Genomic DNA, 20,424 nt, shown 5'->3' on the forward strand with positions numbered 1-20,424 from the left:
CTGGGAGGTGACATGGGCAACGATTGCCCTCTTGTTGTTTCTAAGATATGTACATTTGTTTCAAGACAAATGCAGCGTGGGTTGACTTATTTCCCCCCCAAACGGGAGAGCATGAAGTATCCCCCAAAATAGTAAGTTACTCCTATGATAGCTAGAAAGATGTAAATTTGATATGTACACAGCCCATCTTTTCATCTAATAGATGATCTGTTAATCTCTCAATCTATTACTGCATAATTCAAGATTTGTTTGCTAGTATCTCATTGTGGTAAACAAACTCAGTTCTACCTATGAGAAAGCAAAAGTGAGCTTGTGTCCTGTTATTCCTTTAACTGAAATGCTGCTTCTGTATCACTAGAGGGCACTGATAATTCCTTTGTCAGTATGTTGTAAATTGGAGGAATTCCTGAATCTACAATAAATTCATCGGCATTTCATTTAATGTCTTCCCCCCCTTCATGATTTACATATTGCCAAATGCCGTAGTAGACAAAATCCTTACAGGGATAATGAAATATAAATAGCCTACTGTCACATTTTTCAAAGTAATGCTGTTTTTGTGAAGCCTATTAACTTCGTAGGACTGCTTAAATATTTGAATGCATTTCTTTTGCTGCATAGGATACAATTACGTGGACATGGCAGGGTCCAGGAGCGTAAGTCAGCTACATATTATTTGAATTTCTAATTGCTTTAATTAATTGCTTTTCTTTCGGAGGACTAGTATGTTAAATAATGGGAAATAATGGGCACATGTCAGATTATCTTCCTGGACAATTGCTTTTTTATGATCAAACAGGGTTTAATAAGTTCTTCAAACCCTAAATCACACTATTCCTAATTTAAATGAATAGATTAGCCTGCCAATAGATAACTTTTGTCTGTAGTGTTTGGAAACATTTGAGCAATGGCCTTCTTGTTTCTCTTTAGCTTTTTCATACAATTTCAGATCGATTAAGTATTTGATAATGTTAAATAATATTTGATTTCAATATCATTCATAGCTAAGGTACTTAAGTTTACTGTGCATCAGTTTTGATATTTAATTGCCAAGTAGTGTTCACTTCCCATATTTTACAGAGTGAGGCCCATCTGCTTACACAACATAAATCCATTTGTGCAATGGGACTTCTTTTTCTTCCTGCTCCTCCAACTCCCCCCCCCCAGCAGACTCCCTGCTCCAGAGAGTCCCCCAACCCTTAGAGCATATTTTGGGATGTGCGGGGGGGGGGGGAGGAAAGGAATGAGAAGTCCCATTGCATGAGCAAATGCCAGTTTATACGATGCTGGATCTCACCCAAAGTTCATTTTCATTTCTCTTTCTCAGGATGCATTCGTGATGTTAATTACAGAACTAATAATCTTGTAAATTAAAACGAGCTTTTCATTTCTCTTTCAGGTTGAAAATTCTGTGGCTTACTTTATGTCAGTTTCATAATTTTGTGGAAATAGAGGTTAGTACAAAGTTACCAATGTTTTAGTCTGCAATCCTATGCTTTCATACTTGAGACAACTAAAAAAAACTACAACCCATTTTAACGGTATCCTTTAATGTGTGTGAATAGTTCAGCTCTTGAACAATGACTTCAAAAGAGTACCCCAATAAATAAAAACCCTGTACTGCAGGAGGAAAGCTTAACTTCATTTTATTTCTTTTTCGTTTCCCCACTTTGCAATAAGGAATAGCCAGTGCTATTTTTCTAGAAAGAGAGGTACCAAAACTCAGCCATGAACGCCTCCCCTGTTCTCTTACAATGGCAATGGCGCCTGTTAAGTTGTGGGTGAACATATCAGACGACACAGCGATTCTTGAAACAGCTCTTGTTTATTCACAGGCCAGTACAGAACTGAACTGAAGGGTTCAGCCAGCCTGCTTATATAGAGCTCCACTACAACGCAACAGTAGCACTTTCTGTAACTATCCAATCACTGAACGTCACTTTCAACCCCTTATTTGCATATGTGGACCTGAGTGAAAACTATCTACAGTATCCCCCTGCTGGGCCAGGGTGAGAACTTCCGTACATAACAGCGCCCACCTGAGAGGTGCCAGGACTGAGTTCTGGTGACTTCCAGCTGAACAAAAACCCTGGGAATAGAACAAGTGCTTCCACTGGTCTTCGCAAGTCCATGCATTGTTAACCTCGAGTTAGGCTACTGTAATGTGCTCTACATGGGGCTGGTGTTGGGTCTGGTTCAGAAACTCCAGCTGGTGCAGAATGCAGCAGCCAGATTGCTGGGGCAAGCTTCTGGTCGAGAACATGTCATGGCTGCCCATCTGCTACTGAGCCAAGCTTCTTATACTGATTTACAAAGCCCTGAGCAGCTTTGGGTCCAGGATACCTGAGGTATCACCTGAACCCTTATAATTCCGGCTCTGATACTGAGATCATCTGCAGGAGTGGCTTGGGTGAGTTGGTGAGGCTCATTTGACAACAGCAAGAAATCAAGCTTTTTGTGTCACCAGTCCTGTGGAACACTCTTCCAAAAGAGATTCAGAGGCACCTTCTGTGCCAACTTTTAAATGTCTGCTGTACTGTACTTAAAAGCAACATTATTGGTGTGAGTTTATACTTTTGCCTGTGAAATACAGTAACACGTTTGTGCTGAAACTATTTTTTCTACTTGCAGTTCCTGCCTGTGTATATACCCTCTGAAGAAGAAAAGAGAAACCCATCTCTGTATGCAAATAACGTGAGACGGATCATGGCACAGTAAGTGGACTGCTGTCCAAATAGCACCATGATGGTATCTGCTTATTTAGACGTTTGTACCGAAATATTCTACTTATTTTAATGTGTGTGCTAACATTGTGGACATTGCAGGAAAAAATATCATATCAAACCTAACAAAAGCTGACTGCATCACAAGTGTGGACTGGAATCTGAACCTGTTTTTGCTGGAGAAATTACAACCCCGTCAATGACAAGAAAATCTGTTCCTTCTAAGATCTGACAAATCCCTACTAGTGTCAACTTTGACTTGTCCGGGTTCATTTTCAGTCTATTAATCCTTAACTACCTGCCCACAACTTTCAAACAGTGATTTTATGGCCAATAGAGTAGCTGGATGTTTGGGAAAAGTTCCTCACTCCAAAACAGTGGGCAATCTCTCTGAGTGGCTTTATATAGATGATCAACAGGATTGGTGCTGATACTAATCTGTGTAGGACTACATAGACCAATTTTCAGGAGGTGAAATATCAACATCATTCCCAGCGACCATCCTCTATATCTGACTGGGAAAGAATACCAGAATTTCTAGGGAACCAAACCTATCATGCAAACTGAAAATCGAAGCAGATACATTATGGTTGTAGATTAAGGTGCAGTTTAGAAGTAGCAAGAAAACAATTTAAAGGGATTTGGCTTCTAGGTCCCCAGATATACCCAATGCACTGCCCACCAGAATGCACTGGCTGCTAATAACTGTAACTGAGCATTTTAATTACAGGCAGGTAGCCGTGTTGGTCTGCCGTAGTCGAAACAAAATTAAAAAATCCCTTCCAGGAGCTCCTTAGAGACCAACTAAGTTTGTTATTGGTATGAGCTTTCGTGTGCATGCACACTTCTTCAGATACCTTCAGATGTCTTCTTCAGATATTCTTCAGGTATCTGAAGAAGTGTGCATGCACATGAAAGCTCAAACCAATAACAAACTTAGTTTGGTCTCTAAGGTGCTACTGAACAATTTAAATACCATATTTTTCGCTCTACAAGACGCACCAGACCATAAGACGCACCTAGTTTTTGGAGGAGGAAAACAAGGAAAAAAATATTCTGAATCTCAGAACCCAGAACAACAAGAGGGACCGCTGTGCAGTGAAAGCAGCGATCCCTCTTGGTCTTCTGGCTTCTGGGATAGCCGTGCGCAGCCTGCATTTGCTCCATAAGACACCCATAAGAGGGAAAAAGTGAGTCTTATAGAGCGAAAAATATGGTACATGTCTGGGGAAAGTTTTTTATAGTGGTTTTAAGATGCATAAACACACATAAATGTACACCAAACAGTTGAGAAACATGCAGGAGGGAAGGTCTAGTGGTTTAAGGGATTTAGGCAGATTTAAATGTACCCTCCCTTTTCTTTGTCTCTTCATCCCTATTTTTAAATTTGAAGTACTCTTGATGAAAGCTACTCTTTCCTTGACTTGCCAGACCACATCGTGAGCTTTGGCATAGTCAAAATGTGGCGTTTAGATTGCGTCTGCTTTATAAGGCTGCTGTTATCAATAAAGTGTGACGCTGTTGTGTAAATTCCTGCTTTTTCCCCCATCAAGGGCTTTGGGGGTTCCAGTAACGGACTACACTTTTGAAGATTGCCAGCTAGCTTTGGCTGAAGGACAACTTCGTCTCCCTTCAGACACCTGCCTCTTAGAATTTGCAAAGCTTGTGAGAAGCCTTGGGTGAGCAGATTGATAAAAGTGTGGAACTGTACGACAGAATGTTTTAATTGCTTTGTAACTTTATAAATGGGACACGGGTGGCTCTGTGGGTTAAACCACAGAGCCTAGGACTTGCCGATCAGAAGGTCGGCGGTTCAAATCCCCGCGACAGAGTGAGCTCCTGTTGCTCAGTCCCAGCTCCTGCTCACCTAGCAGTTCGAAAGCACCCAAAGTGCAAGTAGATAAATAGGTACCGCTCCGGCGGGAAGGTAAACGGTGTTTCCGTGCACTGCTCTGGTTCGCCAGAAGCGGCTTAGTCACACTGGCCACATGACCCGGAAGCTGTATGCCGGCTCCCTTGGCCAATAAAGCGAGATGAGCGCCGCAACCCCAGAGTCAGTCACAACTGGACCTAATGGTCAGGGGTCCCTTTACCTTTACTAACTTTATAAAAGCAATTTTTTTTAAAAAAAAAAGTATTTTAATTATAGATTTTCTTGATTTACAAAGGTATGTGCAATGTCTCGTATTTTTCTTCCATGTAACTTTTTTTATTTTTACAAATTGGTTAAAAGCAATTTAAAAAAAAAGTAAAGCATCTGGGAGGTTGTGGGGGCAATGTTTTGCAATCTTGCAGGAGCAGACCAGAGTCACAGAGGTTTCAAAAGCTTAACAAATTTGACATCTGCCAGTGTTGTGCAAGATCTAGTTATAATAGGCTTCTTGCCACTTAATTCAGTTGAGCATTACGGGCTTCAGTTGACTGTGGTTCTGATAATTAGGAAAGTCATAATTTGTATTCCTGGGTGAACCTAGCATATTACAACTTATGGTGGAGACATAAAGGAGGAGCCATCTGTATATCACTTCCCCCTCACCTCAACACAAGTTAGATGCCAGGGTTGTGGTTTGCAGAAATCAGAGTCCGCATTGCTTAAATTTATATTAAGTTAACAAACAAACAAAAAACCCTTTCAGCTTAACATGTTATATTGGACACTTCCCATGTTCACTCACATTTCAAAATGTCAAGAAGTTACAGCTGTTAAGTCCCCACATCCTTAACAGATGCATTGTTTATGCAGTATTGATATGGTATTGAATCTTACCTTGTTAGATCCATCTTCATCACTGCCTTGAAGCTTGGTGGTTGTCAGTGGTAGATGAGAATCTGAGATGATGATGATGATGATATTTTTAAAGGAGGACTTTTTCTATAACTGCAAATATAAAGTGGGAGCCACTTTTTCCAGTTCGGGATATTGCATTAGAACTTTCCTCTTCTGAAAATTGAATTTATCCGAATGCTCTCCCACGTTGTTTTAGAGCAAAACTGTATATTCAGATTGCGTGGTACGGAATTCCTGGAACTCTGTCATTCAGAATGAAGAGTGAAGAGATCCATGTCTGAATGATCCACCACAGGAAGAAAAGGTGTAGATTCATTGAATTGTAGAGTTGGAAAGGAAGCTGAGGGTTACCTAATCCAACCCCCCTGCGATGCAGGAATCACAACTAAAGCATCTATGACAGATGGCCATCCAGCCTCTGCTTAAAAACCTCCAAGGAAGGAGAGTCAAACTCCTCTCTTGGGAATCATTCCACTGTCAAACAGCTCTTAGTGTCATGAAGTTCTTCCTTTCTTGTAACTTGAATCCATTGGTTTGGGTCCTAGCCTCTAGAGGAGGAGAAAACAAACTTGCTCTATGTTGCTCGGTCCCTGCTCCTGCCAACCTAACATGTTTGAAAGCACGTCAAAGTGCAAGTAGATAAATAGGTACCACTCCAGCAGGAAGGTAAACGGCATTTCCATGCGCTGCTCTGGTTCACTAGAAGCAGCTTAGTCATTCTGGCCACATGACCCGGAAGCTGTACGTCGGCTCCCTCGGACAATAAAGCGAGATGAGCACCGCAACCCCAGAGTCGGTCACGACTGGACCTAATGGTCAGGGGTCCCTTTACCTTTACCTTTTATTGTCAGATGGCTTAGGTGGTTGCTCATGAGTAACCAGGCAGGACTCCGACCTGTCTTTTACAGGTTTTATTTAGGTGCGAAACTATTTAACATTGCAGAACCCCGAAGTTCATGTCTGCCTCAATCACTAGCAGAATCCGGGAGTGCTTGTTTCCTGGGCCTCCCCCAGCATAAAAGTCTCGTTACGCCCAGCCTTTCCCTTCCCTCTTTGCACTTTAGACTTCTGTGCAGGGTGGGCGACGGAATGGGCGTGCTTCCGTCCTGGCCAGATTTGCCAGGAGCGTTGTTGAGGCTCCTACCAGCATCCTCTGGTCCTTTCACTTCTTCCTCATCACCGGAAGAAGAACTGCTTCGCAAGAATGTCGGAGGCTCCCTGTAACACAACTGCCCCTCTGTTTCCCGCCCCTGTTCTGATGGCAGTTCCCTGACAGCTATCATATCTCCTCTCAATCTCCTCTTTACCAGGCTAAAGACATCACACATCAGGGATAAGTTTTTAGCATTTATCTTCTGTTAGTGGATTGCCAGGAAATTACAAACTGCCTGGTTTGTCCTCCTCAACACTCCTGTAAGAAAAAAAGAGAGAGGGTTGTCTACAGTTTCAGCCTTGGTTCTTTTCCTCCCATGTTTAGATTAAAGCCAGAGAAGCTTGAAAGAGAGCTTGATGCATATTCAGGAAATACCAAGAGAATGAAAGACAAAAGGGTCAGTCTCAAGGAGTTTGCGGAATACCTAGAAGTCCCAGTTTCTGACACATTAGAAAACATGTTTGCACTTTTTGATGAGGTAAGAAAGATGACAGTCTTGACATTTCTAAATAACCACTTTTATTATTTGAATTAAGGCCTTGGGCGTTCTTTCGTTAGGAATGCAGTTTTCATTTGTGAGTACGGTTAATATAGCTGTAACATAGAAAGTACTTGTTTATGTTATGAACAATAGTTTCGAAAAAGTGATTACTAAATTCAGATCTTGTGTGCATGCCTTTTGCCTGCTGTGCGAACATTAGTAGTCTGAAATTACGCATCCTATTGGCTGCTGATCATCATTTTTACCATGGAGAAATGTAGCACAAGGGATGCATGGTGACTATGACTTATTTTACAAATTAGACTACAGCTTTCTGTATACATACACATATATAGCAAGCATAATGTAGTGTTGCATCAAAGAGAGGATACCAAAATGGCAATTGAATTAGTTCTTATCAATGAACTACCCTGTCCTTCTTCAGACCTCTGCAGTTTGAAGGAGAGAAGGGGTGGCATATGAAAAGCTCTCTATAAACATCCACATGCGAGAACTATTTGAAAGCCCACAAAGGGCTGTTTGAAAGCCTTGTGGTTCTTTTTGAAATTTTGACAATCAAGGGCTCAAAGGATTACATTAACTGATAGCACTATGATGCCAAGTGATTGGCAGGTGGGCTACCTGCCGACCAGGGGTTGGGGAGAGAAAGATCTGGCCAGAAAGAGTTCCTTGCTGTAAAACAACTGAGAAATATAAGACGTTTCAAAAGTTCAGAGGAGTTAGTCCCTTAGTTAATTGCAGACGAGCTGGTATTTTAACACTAGTTTCTTTGTTTAGAAATCTTTGTGCTGAAACCTCCATGTGAGCTCTTTTTATGTGTACTTTTCAGAATTTTCTTTTCTTCAGTGGGTATTTTCTGTGAAACTGGTAATACAGTTTTGTTTCTTTCTTTTTTTACAGAAGGAAGGGGGTCTGATTGACTTAAGAGAATATGTAATCGCTTTGTCAGTAGTCTGTCGGCCATCCAAAACCTTGCAAACGATACAGCTGGCTTTTAAGGCAAGTAGCAGCTTTTATTAAGACGGTTTGTTGAAAGCCATTTTTAAAAACAAAGCCCTTTTCCCCCTTTTCCTTTTTTGCGGGGGCAAAACAGGTCAATTCATTACATTGACCACAACTTCTCTGCATCCCTGGTCATTACTGGCTTTATACAAGCTCTGTACAGTGGTCAGCATCTAACAGTAGCCATATTCACTCACATGCATTTTGACCCGCAAAACACAGCAGCAATCTGTTGTGCCCTGTGTTGTTTTTTTTCTAAATCGGCAAGCAGGAGCAGGAGACTGTGCAAATTGCTGCCTACACAGGCAAATGGGTAAGAAAAAAGTAGCTTGCATGCTCGTCACTTGATGAAAGCAGCATCAAGCGACAACTTGTAAATGTGAGTGAGCCATCACATATACAACACCACAGAGACATCCTTTCTGGTAATTGTGTTTTATTGTACATTGATGCTTTATTTTATGAACTGTGGCCAAAGAGGGGCTAACAAATGGGGAGTGTCACTTGATGATACCTCAAACTTAATGTTTATCAGTAAAGTTAATTCATATAGTCATCTGTGAGTCATTGAGCACCGAGAAATCAAGTGATGTAAGTGAAAGCCAAGGTTTGTGTGTACCTTTTGAAAACGCTGGATTTCCTGAGCTCAGTATATCTGAAGACCACCTTTTCCTGCATGAGCAACCCCTTACCCTAAACACATCTGGGGTGATCCTGCTCTGGACGTGGCTAGGTCTTATTTTTATTTCAAAATATTTATGACCTGCCTTTCTGTCCACCAGGACCACCAAAGCAGCTAGCAATACACAATACATTGCCTAACTAGCAAAATGAACAGTTCCCACAGAATAAAAGAGGCAGTAAAAAAAAAAAGAACTCAAGGGCATATGAGCTCCCCGATGCTCTCTTATCCCTCCAGCACCCAACTCTATTGTGGCATCACACCTGTGGATTGCGTTTCCTTATGCTGGCCCACCAAATTACAGCCTCAGCAGAATTTAGGTGACAAATGAAGTCTCCTGTATCCGTTGCAGTGATGATGCATGATTAGTCAGTTTCCTGCAGCAGACCTTGAGAGAATGGGATTAACTGGCATTTAGTAACATGGTTGGCCTTTGTATTTTTATGTACTGTAATTCCTTATATTACCTTGAGTACTACAGTGGTACCCCGCAAGACGAATGCCTCGCAAGACGGAAAACCCGCAAGACGAAAGGGTTTTCTGTTTTGGAGGCGCTTCGCAAGACGAATTTCCCTATGGGCTTGCATCGCAAGACGAAAGCCCATAGGGAAATGCTGGCGGTCGGGAGCAAAGACTTTCGCCCACAGCCGGCCTTCAGAAGAGGACCTCTTCTGAAGGCCGGCGGGGGGCAAAAGTCTTTGCTCCCCCCCGCCTGCCTTCCCCCCACCTGCCCCGGGCGATCTTAAAATGCTGGCGGGCAGGAGCGAAGCGTTCGCTGCCGACCCCCAGCATTTTAAAATCTCCAAGGGACAGCAGAGAAGTCTCTGTCCCGGGGAGGTTTTAAAATGCTGGGGGTCGGGAGCGTTCGCTGCCGACCCCCAGCATTTTAAAACGATGTTCCGAAGTGGGGAGGTGGGGCGGGAACAGCTGCCCCAGCCGCCCCACTTCGGAACGCTGTTCCGAAGTGGGGAGGTGGGGCGGGAACAGCTGCCCCAGCCGCCCCACTTCGGAACGATGTTCCGAAGGGGGGAGGGGGGCGGGAACATCTGCCCCAGCCGCCCCACTTCGGAACGATGTTCCGAAGGGGGGAGGGGGGGCGGGAACAGCTGCCCCAGCCGCCCCACTTCGGAACGATGTTCCGAAGGGGGGAGGTGGGGCGGGAACAGCTGCCCCATCCGCCCCACTTCCGAACGCTGTTCCGAAGTGGGGAGGTGGGGCGGGAACAGCTGCCCCAGCCGCCCCACTTCGGAACGATGTTCCGAAGGGGGGAGGGGGGCGGGAACAGCTGCCCCAGCTGCCGGGCTTCGTAGCGCTGCTGCGAAGCCGGGCGGGGGGGTGGGAACACCTTCTGAAGGCAGGCAGGGGGCGAAAGTCTTTGCTCCCCCCTGCCTGCCTTCCCAGGGGCTTTTAAATCGCCCCGGACAGCGGAGAAGTCCTCCGCTGTCCGGGGCGATTTTAAAATGCCGCCCGCCAGCATTTTAAGATCCCCCGGACAGCGGAGAAGTCCTCCGCTGTCCCAGGGTTTTTTAAAATGCTGGGGGTGGGAAGAAAAGCCCTTGTCCCCCCCCCCCAGCCTTCAGAAGAGGTCCGGGGACAGACTGTCCCCGGACCTGGCCTGAAGGTGGTTTCCCTAGGAACGCATTAATTGATTTTCAATGCATTCCTATGGGAAACCGTGCATCGCAAGACGAAAAACCCGCAAGACGAAGAGAATTGCGGAACGAATTAATTTCGTCTTGCGAGGCACCACTGTACTTTTAGTGGAGAGGCGATTGCATGTTTGATAATAATAATAATAATAATAATAATAATAATAATAATAATAATAATAATAAATATTTCTACCCCGCCCATCTGGCTGTGTTTCCTCAGCCACTATGGGCGGCTTCCAACAAAGTATTAAAATACAGTGGTCTGTTAAACATTAAAAGCTTCCCTAAACAGGGCTGCCTTCAGATGTCTTCTAAAAGTCTGGTACTTGTTCTTTTCTTTGACATCTGGTGGGAGGATGTTCCACAGGGCGGGTGCCACTACCGAGAAGGCCCTCTCCCTGGTTCCCTGTAACTTGGCTTCTCACAGTGAGGGAACTGCCAGAAGACCCTCAGCACTGGACCCCAGAACGATGGGGGTGGAGACACTCCTTGATTTATCTAGAGGCCAATCCCCCACCTTTGCAATACCAGGAAGGCTGTTGTTGTTGCTATTATCATTATTGTTTATTGAGTTTACATCCCGTCCTTCCTCCCAAACGAGCACTGCATTTGCACCACTCAAAACAGCTTACAGCAATTAAAATACTGCATCCACAAAAGCAATAATATTAAACAAAGCAGTTTAAAAATAAAAACAGGAACAGCAGATAAAACCCCAAAGAGAGCTTACAATATAAAGCATCCTCTGTTGGCAAGAAGGGGCTCCAAACAAACCTCAGAGGGCAAGGTTATTCCACTAAGTGTGGCCCTTTTTCTCTTTCTTTATCTGTTTCTGAATAAACCAGAGGTAGGTCACAGTGAATGTCGTCTCTGCCAGATCTTAGACATTGGGCAGGCTGGTACAGGAATAGGCAGCCCCTAAGGTATCTAATAGGGACGCGGATGGCACTGTAGGTTAAACCACAGAGCCTAGGGCTTGCCGATCAGAAGGTCGGTGATTCGAATCCCCACGACGGGGTGAGCTCCCGTTGCTCGGTCCCTGCTCCTGCCAACCTAGCAGTTCGAAAGCACGTCAAAAGTGCAAGTAGATAAATAGGTACCGCTCCAGCGGGAAGGTAAACGGCGTTTCCGTGCGCTGCTCTGTTTCGCCAGAAGCAACTTAGTCATGCTGGCCACATGACCCTGAAGCTGTACGCCTGCTCCCTCGGCCAATAAAGCGAGATGAGTGCCGCAACCCCAGAGTCGGCCATGACTGGACCTAACAGTCAGGGGTCCCTTTACCTTTAAGGTATCTAATAAATTGTATCAATAAATGTATTTGCTCTTGGGCTTCAGCAAAATTTGCAAACTCTAAATGGAAAATAAAAGGTGGCGTATCAATCAGCGTAGGGAAGTTGGAAGATTTATTTGGCTGGGAGGAAAGTGTCAAACAGAGGCCCTGGGAATGTGTTTCTTTGCTGCTGCTGCTGCTGCTGCTGCTGCTGCTGCTGCTGCAACAACAAATCATACGTTTTATTTTTTCACAGATGTACCAGTCAGAAACTGGAGCTCTAACAGAAGAAGATTTAACTTGCATTTTAAAGACTGCCATGGGGGTTTCAGATCTTAATGTGTCAAACCTTTTCAGAGCTATAGATGTCGACGAAAGGGGGGAAATTACATACGGTGAGTTCCGTGCTATGATTTTAGAAAGACGCAGACAATGGGGAACTTTTGTGTGGCGGCCGGGCATGTCCCACGGAAAAGAGCAGCTGCCTGGGGGCAAGTGTGACAGGTTCCTGGCCATTGTGTTGCATGGGAAGGGCTGTAGCTCAGAGTTTAAGTCCCAGCTTCAAACCCGAACATCTCCAGGTAGCGCTGGGAATGCCTCTGTCAGAAACCCTGAAAAGCCAGTCAGTACTAGATAGTCTGGCTCAATATGAAACAGCTTCCTGTGTTCATTAATGGGCTTCCTGGAATGTCTGTATATGGAGCATTATTATTTCTTGTTTATGTGCTATACCTTTTCCTCCACCTTGTATGGTTGGCACCCCCTTCACCCCTTTGATCCCTCCAACAACCCTGAGAGATAGTGCATGGTCCAAAGTAATCCAGAGAGCTTCCAAGCCAAATGGAAATTTGAACTTGGATCAGTCCAGGCCTAGTGCAGCGCACACTAACGAGGTCCATCCTATGGTTACCGGTAGCTAAAGGTTCCATTCTGTTCTATGATCAGTGACCTTATGCTGCAAGTGTTGGGCACTGTGGTCTAAACCACTGAGCTTCTTGGGCTTGCCGATCAGAAGGTTGGTGGTTCGAATCTGTGTGACAGGGTGAGCTCCCATTGCTCTGTCCCAGCTCCTGCCAGTTTGAAAGCACACCAGTGCAAGTAGATAAATAGCTACAGCTGTGGCAAGAAGGTAAACGGCGTTTCCTTGCTCTCTGGCTTCTGTCATGGTGTCCCATTGCACCAGAAGCAGTTTAGTCCTTCTGGCCACATGACCCGGAAAGCTGTCTGTGGACAAACGCCAGCTCCCTCAACCTGAAAGTGAGATGAGCGCTGCAACCCCATAGTCGGTTTTGACTGGACTTAACTGTGCAGGGGTCCTTTACCTTTTACCTTTACCTATTGTAATAAACCGACCTGTCAAGAAAAGGCCAACGCAAACAAACAAACAAACAAACAAACCATTGCTTAAAGCTCAAGGAGGTGGGGAGGGGAGGAACATATTAACGTGTAGTTCTGCAAATCATTTTGAGTTGTTAGCAAATGTTAGTGTTACTCAGGGAAAACCCATTGAAACTAATGAAAATGACTATCCTGTGTCAGTGGGTCTACTCTAAATATAATTTCATTGGGTCCAACCCTTTGGAAAATGCTCTTAAAGTTTGGCATGGGAGACTTAGTAACTAGCAATCTACTTAGTACTTTTATTGTCTTGCAGTCTTTCTTGATTTTGTAAGTAAAATGTCAATTTTAAACGCTTAAAATGAATGCTTGCTTTTATTAATTTCTAGAGGATTTCCACAAGTTTGCCGAAGTGTATCCAAACTTTGCTGAGGAGTATTTATATCCCGATCAAATGGAGACTGATAGCTGCCCTGCTCCTAACGGTTTCTGTACAGACTTCAGCCCAGAAACTACTGAAGACAGAAGAAATCACCTGCAGAAGAAACTGAATTAATGTTAACAATTCCAGCATCCTCTTCTGGTGAGAGGAGCGTGTCCTGTCTTGGGCTCGTCATAGTCACACAACTATGTAATCTGAAGTATGTGAGGGGTGTGTAAGACAGAGAGGAAAGTGTGTGTGTGTGTGTGTGTGTGTGTTTGTGAGAGACAGAGAGAGAGAGAAGATTTTGCTGCATTAATGAGCATCTTCAGACTTCCTGTTTGGAAGATCTTGGTTTTTTCCATCAGCATCTTGGAAAGTAAAGAATGTAAATGAACTTTTAATTTGTGTACTTAAAAAGAAGATGCTTGCATATTTATATTCCATTGTTTAGTTCCATGTACAAAGTGTCCTACAAAGTGTGCATGTGTAAAGAATACTGTAGCTCCTATGGTGTTAAGTGCACTTCGGTGATTTAGTGTTATTCCTGTTTAGGGAATTGTTTGGGTTCAAGTTCCGCTTTCCTTCTTCATGTGAAGACACAACTATTTACTGCTGACTGTGGTCACTGGTCTTCTGAACAAGGCTAGCTCAATTTAGCCCTTTTGTTTTCATTTCAGCAAACAGTTAAAGGAAGAAAAGTATGCAAAAATATTTTTAACTAAGGAATTTTTAAAATTATTTTTCTTGTAAGAGGACTTTTTTGCCATTCAGTTCATGGTAGTATTAAAAATTGAAAGGGTGTGGTTGTTCCCTGGGTTGTGTGCATTCTGTGCTAAAAGCATGAAAACATCTGTACCAAGTAACATAAATTCAAAGAAAACTGAATTCCGAGGTTTATATAAACTAGATAATCTTCCACATTATATATAGTTCTGCTTTTCCTGAATGTGGGCAATGACCAAAACAAGTAAATAAATGAGGCAGGTTTGAGAGAGACTGAGGCCCAGTGTGATGTAGTACTTGAGAGTGTTAGCCTAGCGCCAGGAAGACCTGAATTTGAATCCTGGCTCAGTCAAAAAGCTCACCAGTTTACCTAGGGCCAGTCACACTCTCAGCCACAGCTGCCTCACAAAGTTGTTGTGAGAATGAAAAGGACCGGAAGGAACCCTTGAGTTCCTTGGAAGAATGGTGGGATACAAATTGCCCCTGACCTCTGGAAAGTCATATTATTCCCATTATAAAAAGCTGCTGAGATTTCATAGCCCAGATACTTTCACTTTTATCTTCACATCTTAAGGGCCAGAAATGTTCATTTTTAAAAAAATGAAAGCTAAAATTCTCAGGATGCTGAATACTGCCCTAAATTCAAATTTATTTAATTATTGGGTATGAACACAGAACACACACAGCCCTGGCCACATTCCTGCCTTTTCTGTTGTATTTCACTTAGGGTTTTCTAGCAGGGGATAATTAAACAAGGTATATTTTAAACAGCTTCAATGGATTTGGCTTTTTGCACAGAAACAACACAATGCATAATGGAGACTGAACAGGCATAAAATAAACCATTTTTAACACCAGAAAGCCATCAGTTCTTGTGAACTGCCCTGAGACCTGTGGGTACAGGGAAGTATACAAATTTAATAAATAATAATAAAATAGTCCCTCATAATCACCCACAGATATCATAAGATTTGGTTGTACACATTTTCAGAAAGAACGCTTGGTAACATCTCACTCCATTTTTTTTACTATCCCTGCCTTAGTGACTTTTTCATTGCAAGACGCTTTTCAAATCAATGTATTGCCTCAAATGGTCACAAAACCTCATTGTTCTAAAATGTGTTTTCCTGCAGTCCACAGCTTTTCTACAGTTAAAAACTGGACATTAAAAAAAAAAAGATACAGTATAAATTACTGTATTACATCAGCTTTCTAACCCACTTTTAATGTATACAGAGATCAAAAAGAAGAGGACAAATGCACTTGGAGGCGTTTTATCTATGAATCTGCTTGCTTCCAAAATGCTGTTGGGATCACATAATTTTGAGCAACTATTTAGGTTGTTACAGGTTTGGAAGATAATTTTTCCCTCCTCAAATCAAGAAGTTGCACACATAGTTTCAATGAGACTTGCCATTATGTCAGTAAATGGTATTCATCTGAACGGTGATTCTCCATGGCCTGAGAACGGTCATTGGTTGGGCAATGGCTCCATCTTGGGAAAAAAGACAGGAGCGGAACTTCAGAGAAGTAGACAGCTCCCACAATCCAGTTTGCAAACTTGTTTTGTTATCAGAAAATGGCAGAATCCTTGGTCTGCATCAAAGTAGCCTCAAGTTAACAGAGCATTGAAACCTGATCAAAAGTTAACCTGAATGGCATTGTGCCCTATCTGAAGAAGACGAGAAGAAGAGTTTGGATTTGCTATCCCGCTTTATCACTACCCTAAGGAGTCTCAAAGCGGCTAACAATCTCCTTTCCCTTCCTTCCCCACAACAAACACTCTTGTGAGGTGAGTGAGACTGAGAGATGTCAGAGAAGTGTGCCTAGCTCAAGGTCACCCAGCAGCTGCATGTGGAGGAGCGGGGAATCGAACCCAGTTCACCAGATTACAAGACTACCGCTCTTAACCACTACCACTACACCACACTGGCTGAGCAAAGAAGTGGGGGATTTTTTGCTTGCTTCTCCTCACTGCAGTACTGCCTGCTTTCTGGACTCCTAAAACTACATCAAACTACAGGGAAGTGAATCAGCTTTCTTTTGCTACAAATCAGCCCACCATTTAATTTCCTTTGCCATTGCAAACACACATGCATGCCAAAATTATACAGGTCTAGTTTCAAATGTGTGAGCTTCCTTTTACATCTCATTTATTCAAATGTCAATTATGTTGTCTGAGAGTGCAGCATTTTTCTTCTGGCTTTCCAGCAGGAAAAGTCCTTAGGGTTGAAAAGTCTGCTTGGTGAAGGCAGGGCACAAAGCACTGGATAGCAAATTGATGCACATTGTCGCTTTCACCAACGACCAGTGGACTTGAACATACTAATCCTAGCATTGCACACCCTATCACTGAAGGCTTGCATCCAACGTAATTGCCACTCCTGGCAGGGAGACCTGTACTTTTGAATCCAGGGTCCACCCAACACATGGCCAGCAGAAGACAGCAAGGAAATGTGCACAGGATCGTGTCTGCTATAGGCTGTTGCCCACTGGAACAAGAGAAGTGCTAATTGAAAGTGGTAGTGGTGATGTTTGGCCCAGACTGTGATTTGAGCCACGGGCATTCAGAGGTTAAGGACTTCTTCCAAGAACATTACACCTGCCTTTTTGAAAGAGGCCAGAACCTTGATCTTCAAAATGTAGTCTAGAGAGAGCAACCTCATACCTGTGGAGGTTTCAAGAAGCATTCCAAGATGGACCAGCTGTCCAATCAGAGACAGGTGATTCTTGCCTAGGTTTACAAGGAATCCCTGGGTCTCCACCCAAGGAGGAGTCAAAGCCATGTCTCAAAGGGCCCAAGTCAGAGTGGTACAGCCCATAAGGAGATTGCCCTGGAAGCAGAGGTGAGCCACCAAGGCAACCATACTCTGTGCGGAGGTCTGAAGTGCTGTAGCCAAGTAGAAAGGAAGGGCCCAGTATGGAAGATGATTCTGGTCAAATGAAAACTACAGGTACTTCCTGTGATTGCAGTGAATGGGGATGTGCAGCTATGTTTCCTGAAATCTATGGGCACTAAGAAATACAGTGTTTGGATACAGTCTTAGGTGGAGGCCAGAGATTGCATCCATAACTTATTGTAAGCGACCCACTGGTTCTGGAACTTGAAATCTAGCAAAGTCATCCAGGACTAGCCATCCTTCTTTGGCAGCAAATGAATATTGAATGGGTGGGGAATCTTATTTGTTCTGAGCCAACATTGGCAGTTGGGTAGGACTTCTCGCCTGTCAGTCACGCATCATTATGATGTCACGTAATTGACAGTGTCCTGCCCACTTGTCAAAATTCTTATGCAGGGATTATGGAAGTGACAAACGAGGAGGAAGAAAGAATTGTTTAGCAAGCAAAGGCAATGCAGGAGTTCTCCTGAGCTCTGTCTTTGCTTGAAAATCATACTTTTTTCCTCTCCCCCACAGGGGAAGGGGAGAAAGTTGCATTTTGCAGCAAAGACGGGATTGCCGGAGAAGTATTCAGCTGCAACAGGGATGAGGGGAGAAAGAAACTGTGTGAGAGAAAAACCTAAACTGCACCAGAAAAGATAGAAAGAATGCCACAGGTAGCTGGGGAGGAAATAAAGAGACAAGATAATGAAGAATGGAAGAAGAAACCAATGAATTATAATCCTGAGGAGAGTAAATGAATGGGAGCTCTAAGGAACACGTCCTCCTTCAACAAAGGTCAGAGCAAACAGGATTGTTAGAGGTGCCTGCTTCTACGAAGTTCTTGCTCCTACTGTTCCCCACCAGATGGAACTGTTTCCCAAGCTGTGATCTTCTCAGGTCATGGAAGAATCTCCTGGCTTTTCATTGATCCGTCTTATTTCCCACAAAGCTTCTCACTCTCTGATCTTGCCTTTCATATGCTTGACTGCGCATCCAGCTGCCACATATTTCCTCATCCTCCACTCTGGGTGCTTCCAGACTAGGGTTAACTCTAGAATTGCCTCTTTTTGCCCACTCGCTTTTTATCAGGCACCTGCCATTAAAATGGTCGTGCTGCCTTTTCTGTACTTATTCCATTTCCCTTTTCGGAGCTCACAAAATCCCAACTTTTGGAGGGGAAGGAACAAAACAGCAGAGCAATCTCTAGCCTTAGAATACCATCGTATTTTATTAAATTTGTATACCGCCCTTCCTCCATAAATCTCAGAGCAGTTACAAGATTGAAACACCATCCATTTCAAGAGCTGTAGATTTGACATCACGTGGGCACACCTTCAGTGTTACTTTTCCAGTTGGTGCTATGTTAGCAACATGGGTCGTCGTTTTGTACTCTTTTATTTTGGTGCAGTCTTTTACTTTCAAGCATTTTAATGCATTTGTAAATTGTGTGTTTAGGTCCATTGTTACAACTCCACTCAGAAGGCTGTTGTGATGTTCACAGTTGTGGACAGAACATAGCAGGGTACAAACATAGAACCGTGGAATTCTAGAGGTGGAAGTGACCCTTAGGATCATCTAGTCCAACCCCCTGAAATACAGGAATATGCAACTGTCCCATACGGGGATCGAACCTGCGACCTTGGTGTTATCAGCACCATGCTCTAACCAATTGAGCTAACTGTTCTACCCCTTAAAGTGTAGGAACCTAGGGGCAATGCTGCACGTAGAAAAGCAGTGATTGAACAATGCTAAAAGTAAACACTAGCGGTGTGAAAGCTCCCATTGTGCCGTGTAATTTCTGACTAATACACAACATGCACCATATGAAATGCTATGGGAGAATGCCCCTTGCCTGTGAATGACTAGAGCAGATACTTGTCTTCTCTCGATGGCAATACCATGAAGAATAGAGACATCGTCGTCGCATTTTTAAAAGATTAATTTCATTCTGAAGAGATATCAAACTTCTGGTTTATTTACATGCCTGCTCTATTCAGAGACTAATTTTCCTATTCATTGTGGGTAGAGATAACAGAGCCTATACAAAGCCTGAACATTGTGCAAATGGCCCTATTGAAGCTGGTGGGGTGGTGTATTGCAAAATTGGGACCAAAGAACCAAGGACACTTTTGTTGTCGTTAAGAGCTGTTATGATCACTTCAGTCCAGCTGCTGTTAGTGGGAACAGCTTTCGATACATTTCAGCTTGTTTGTGGGATAATGACCATAATATAGAGTCCTACTTCAGTAAGTTAAGTGTCAACAGCATTTTTATACTGCCTACTGTCATTTAAATGAATTTTAATGTGGGGATATTTTTTTCATAACTTTCAGAAGCATAAAGGTTTTTACATAGAGTAACACCAGGAGCTGTTGTGTTATCGAGTTAGGTGTTTTTTTGTTTTGTTTTTGTTTCGTTTCGCTATTGATCCTCTTCTGAAGAATTGCTTTAACCTCAGCAATCTCCAGGTCTTGCAAGGCATGTGGAGAAGTAGGTGCTGTAAAGAACAAAAACAAAACAACCCTGTAATCCTCCTCATGGAATGCCTTTAGAAGTTTCACAGGTAAATTCCATATAGAGTCTGGAATGTGTAGTATCTTTTATCTGAAAATTAGGTGGGTAAGATGGGATTAGGAAAAAGGCAGACGAAGGCTATTTTCAATAGGTTCCCTATGCTATTAGCCCTGGAATGATGCCTATTCTCCCGTCTCTCCCACTTTGCCAAATTTATATAGGAATATGACAGCATGTGTAACCATTTGCGTAAATTTATCTTTGTACGATCTCAGCCAATGTGTTTCATGTGAATTTGGGTCAAGTGAGTTGCATTAGATCCCACTTCTTGAATTTGTAGGATTAGATTGCAGTGCTTGAGACTCCCATTGTCCAAGGCGCATTTTGCGACAGGGAATTTCATTAGCGCGAGCAGTTTCTGAGCTCTGGGCGCACGCACCTGAGATTTCAGATTAAAACTGCAGAGAGGAATGAAAGGAAGACCTTTTTCTGCCTCCCCATTTCCAGCTACTCTCTGAAAACTGGAGAAGAGACTTTCTTAAGATTATCAGGAAGGTGGGCAGGGGAAGGACTAGACCATGTGAAAAATGAACATAATATTTTAGCTGCAGTTCATTCATTTTCAGCTTTGTATTCTTGTTACTATAAAGTGCACCTAGACATTCCGCTGTTGCACCCATAACCTAGGTTTATGGTGCCATTGAGCTCCTACCTTTCATATCTCAGTTTCTAACACTGTTAGACTGCCTCCTGAAAGCAACAAGCTTCAGA

General features: G+C 43.3%; 1 protein-coding gene across 1 annotated transcript in view; it reads left to right on the forward strand.

The window, feature by feature from the left end:
• LPCAT1 (lysophosphatidylcholine acyltransferase 1) overlaps positions 1-20,424 on the forward strand; it is a 49,843-nt gene extending 29,419 nt beyond the window's left edge. Inside the window, exons 7-14 of the mRNA XM_081206732.1 lie at positions 622-656; positions 1,400-1,454; positions 2,632-2,714; positions 4,277-4,402; positions 6,989-7,142; positions 8,067-8,165; positions 12,029-12,167; positions 13,500-20,424. Coding sequence (XP_081062858.1) covers positions 622-656; positions 1,400-1,454; positions 2,632-2,714; positions 4,277-4,402; positions 6,989-7,142; positions 8,067-8,165; positions 12,029-12,167; positions 13,500-13,666 — 858 coding nt within the window. The 3' untranslated portion in view covers positions 13,667-20,424. The remainder of the gene's footprint in view (positions 1-621; positions 657-1,399; positions 1,455-2,631; positions 2,715-4,276; positions 4,403-6,988; positions 7,143-8,066; positions 8,166-12,028; positions 12,168-13,499) is intronic.

The sequence above is a fragment of the Podarcis bocagei genome (genome assembly GCF_964188305.1).
Source record: "Podarcis bocagei genome assembly, chromosome: 8".
Taxonomy (NCBI): domain Eukaryota; kingdom Metazoa; phylum Chordata; class Lepidosauria; order Squamata; family Lacertidae; genus Podarcis; species Podarcis bocagei.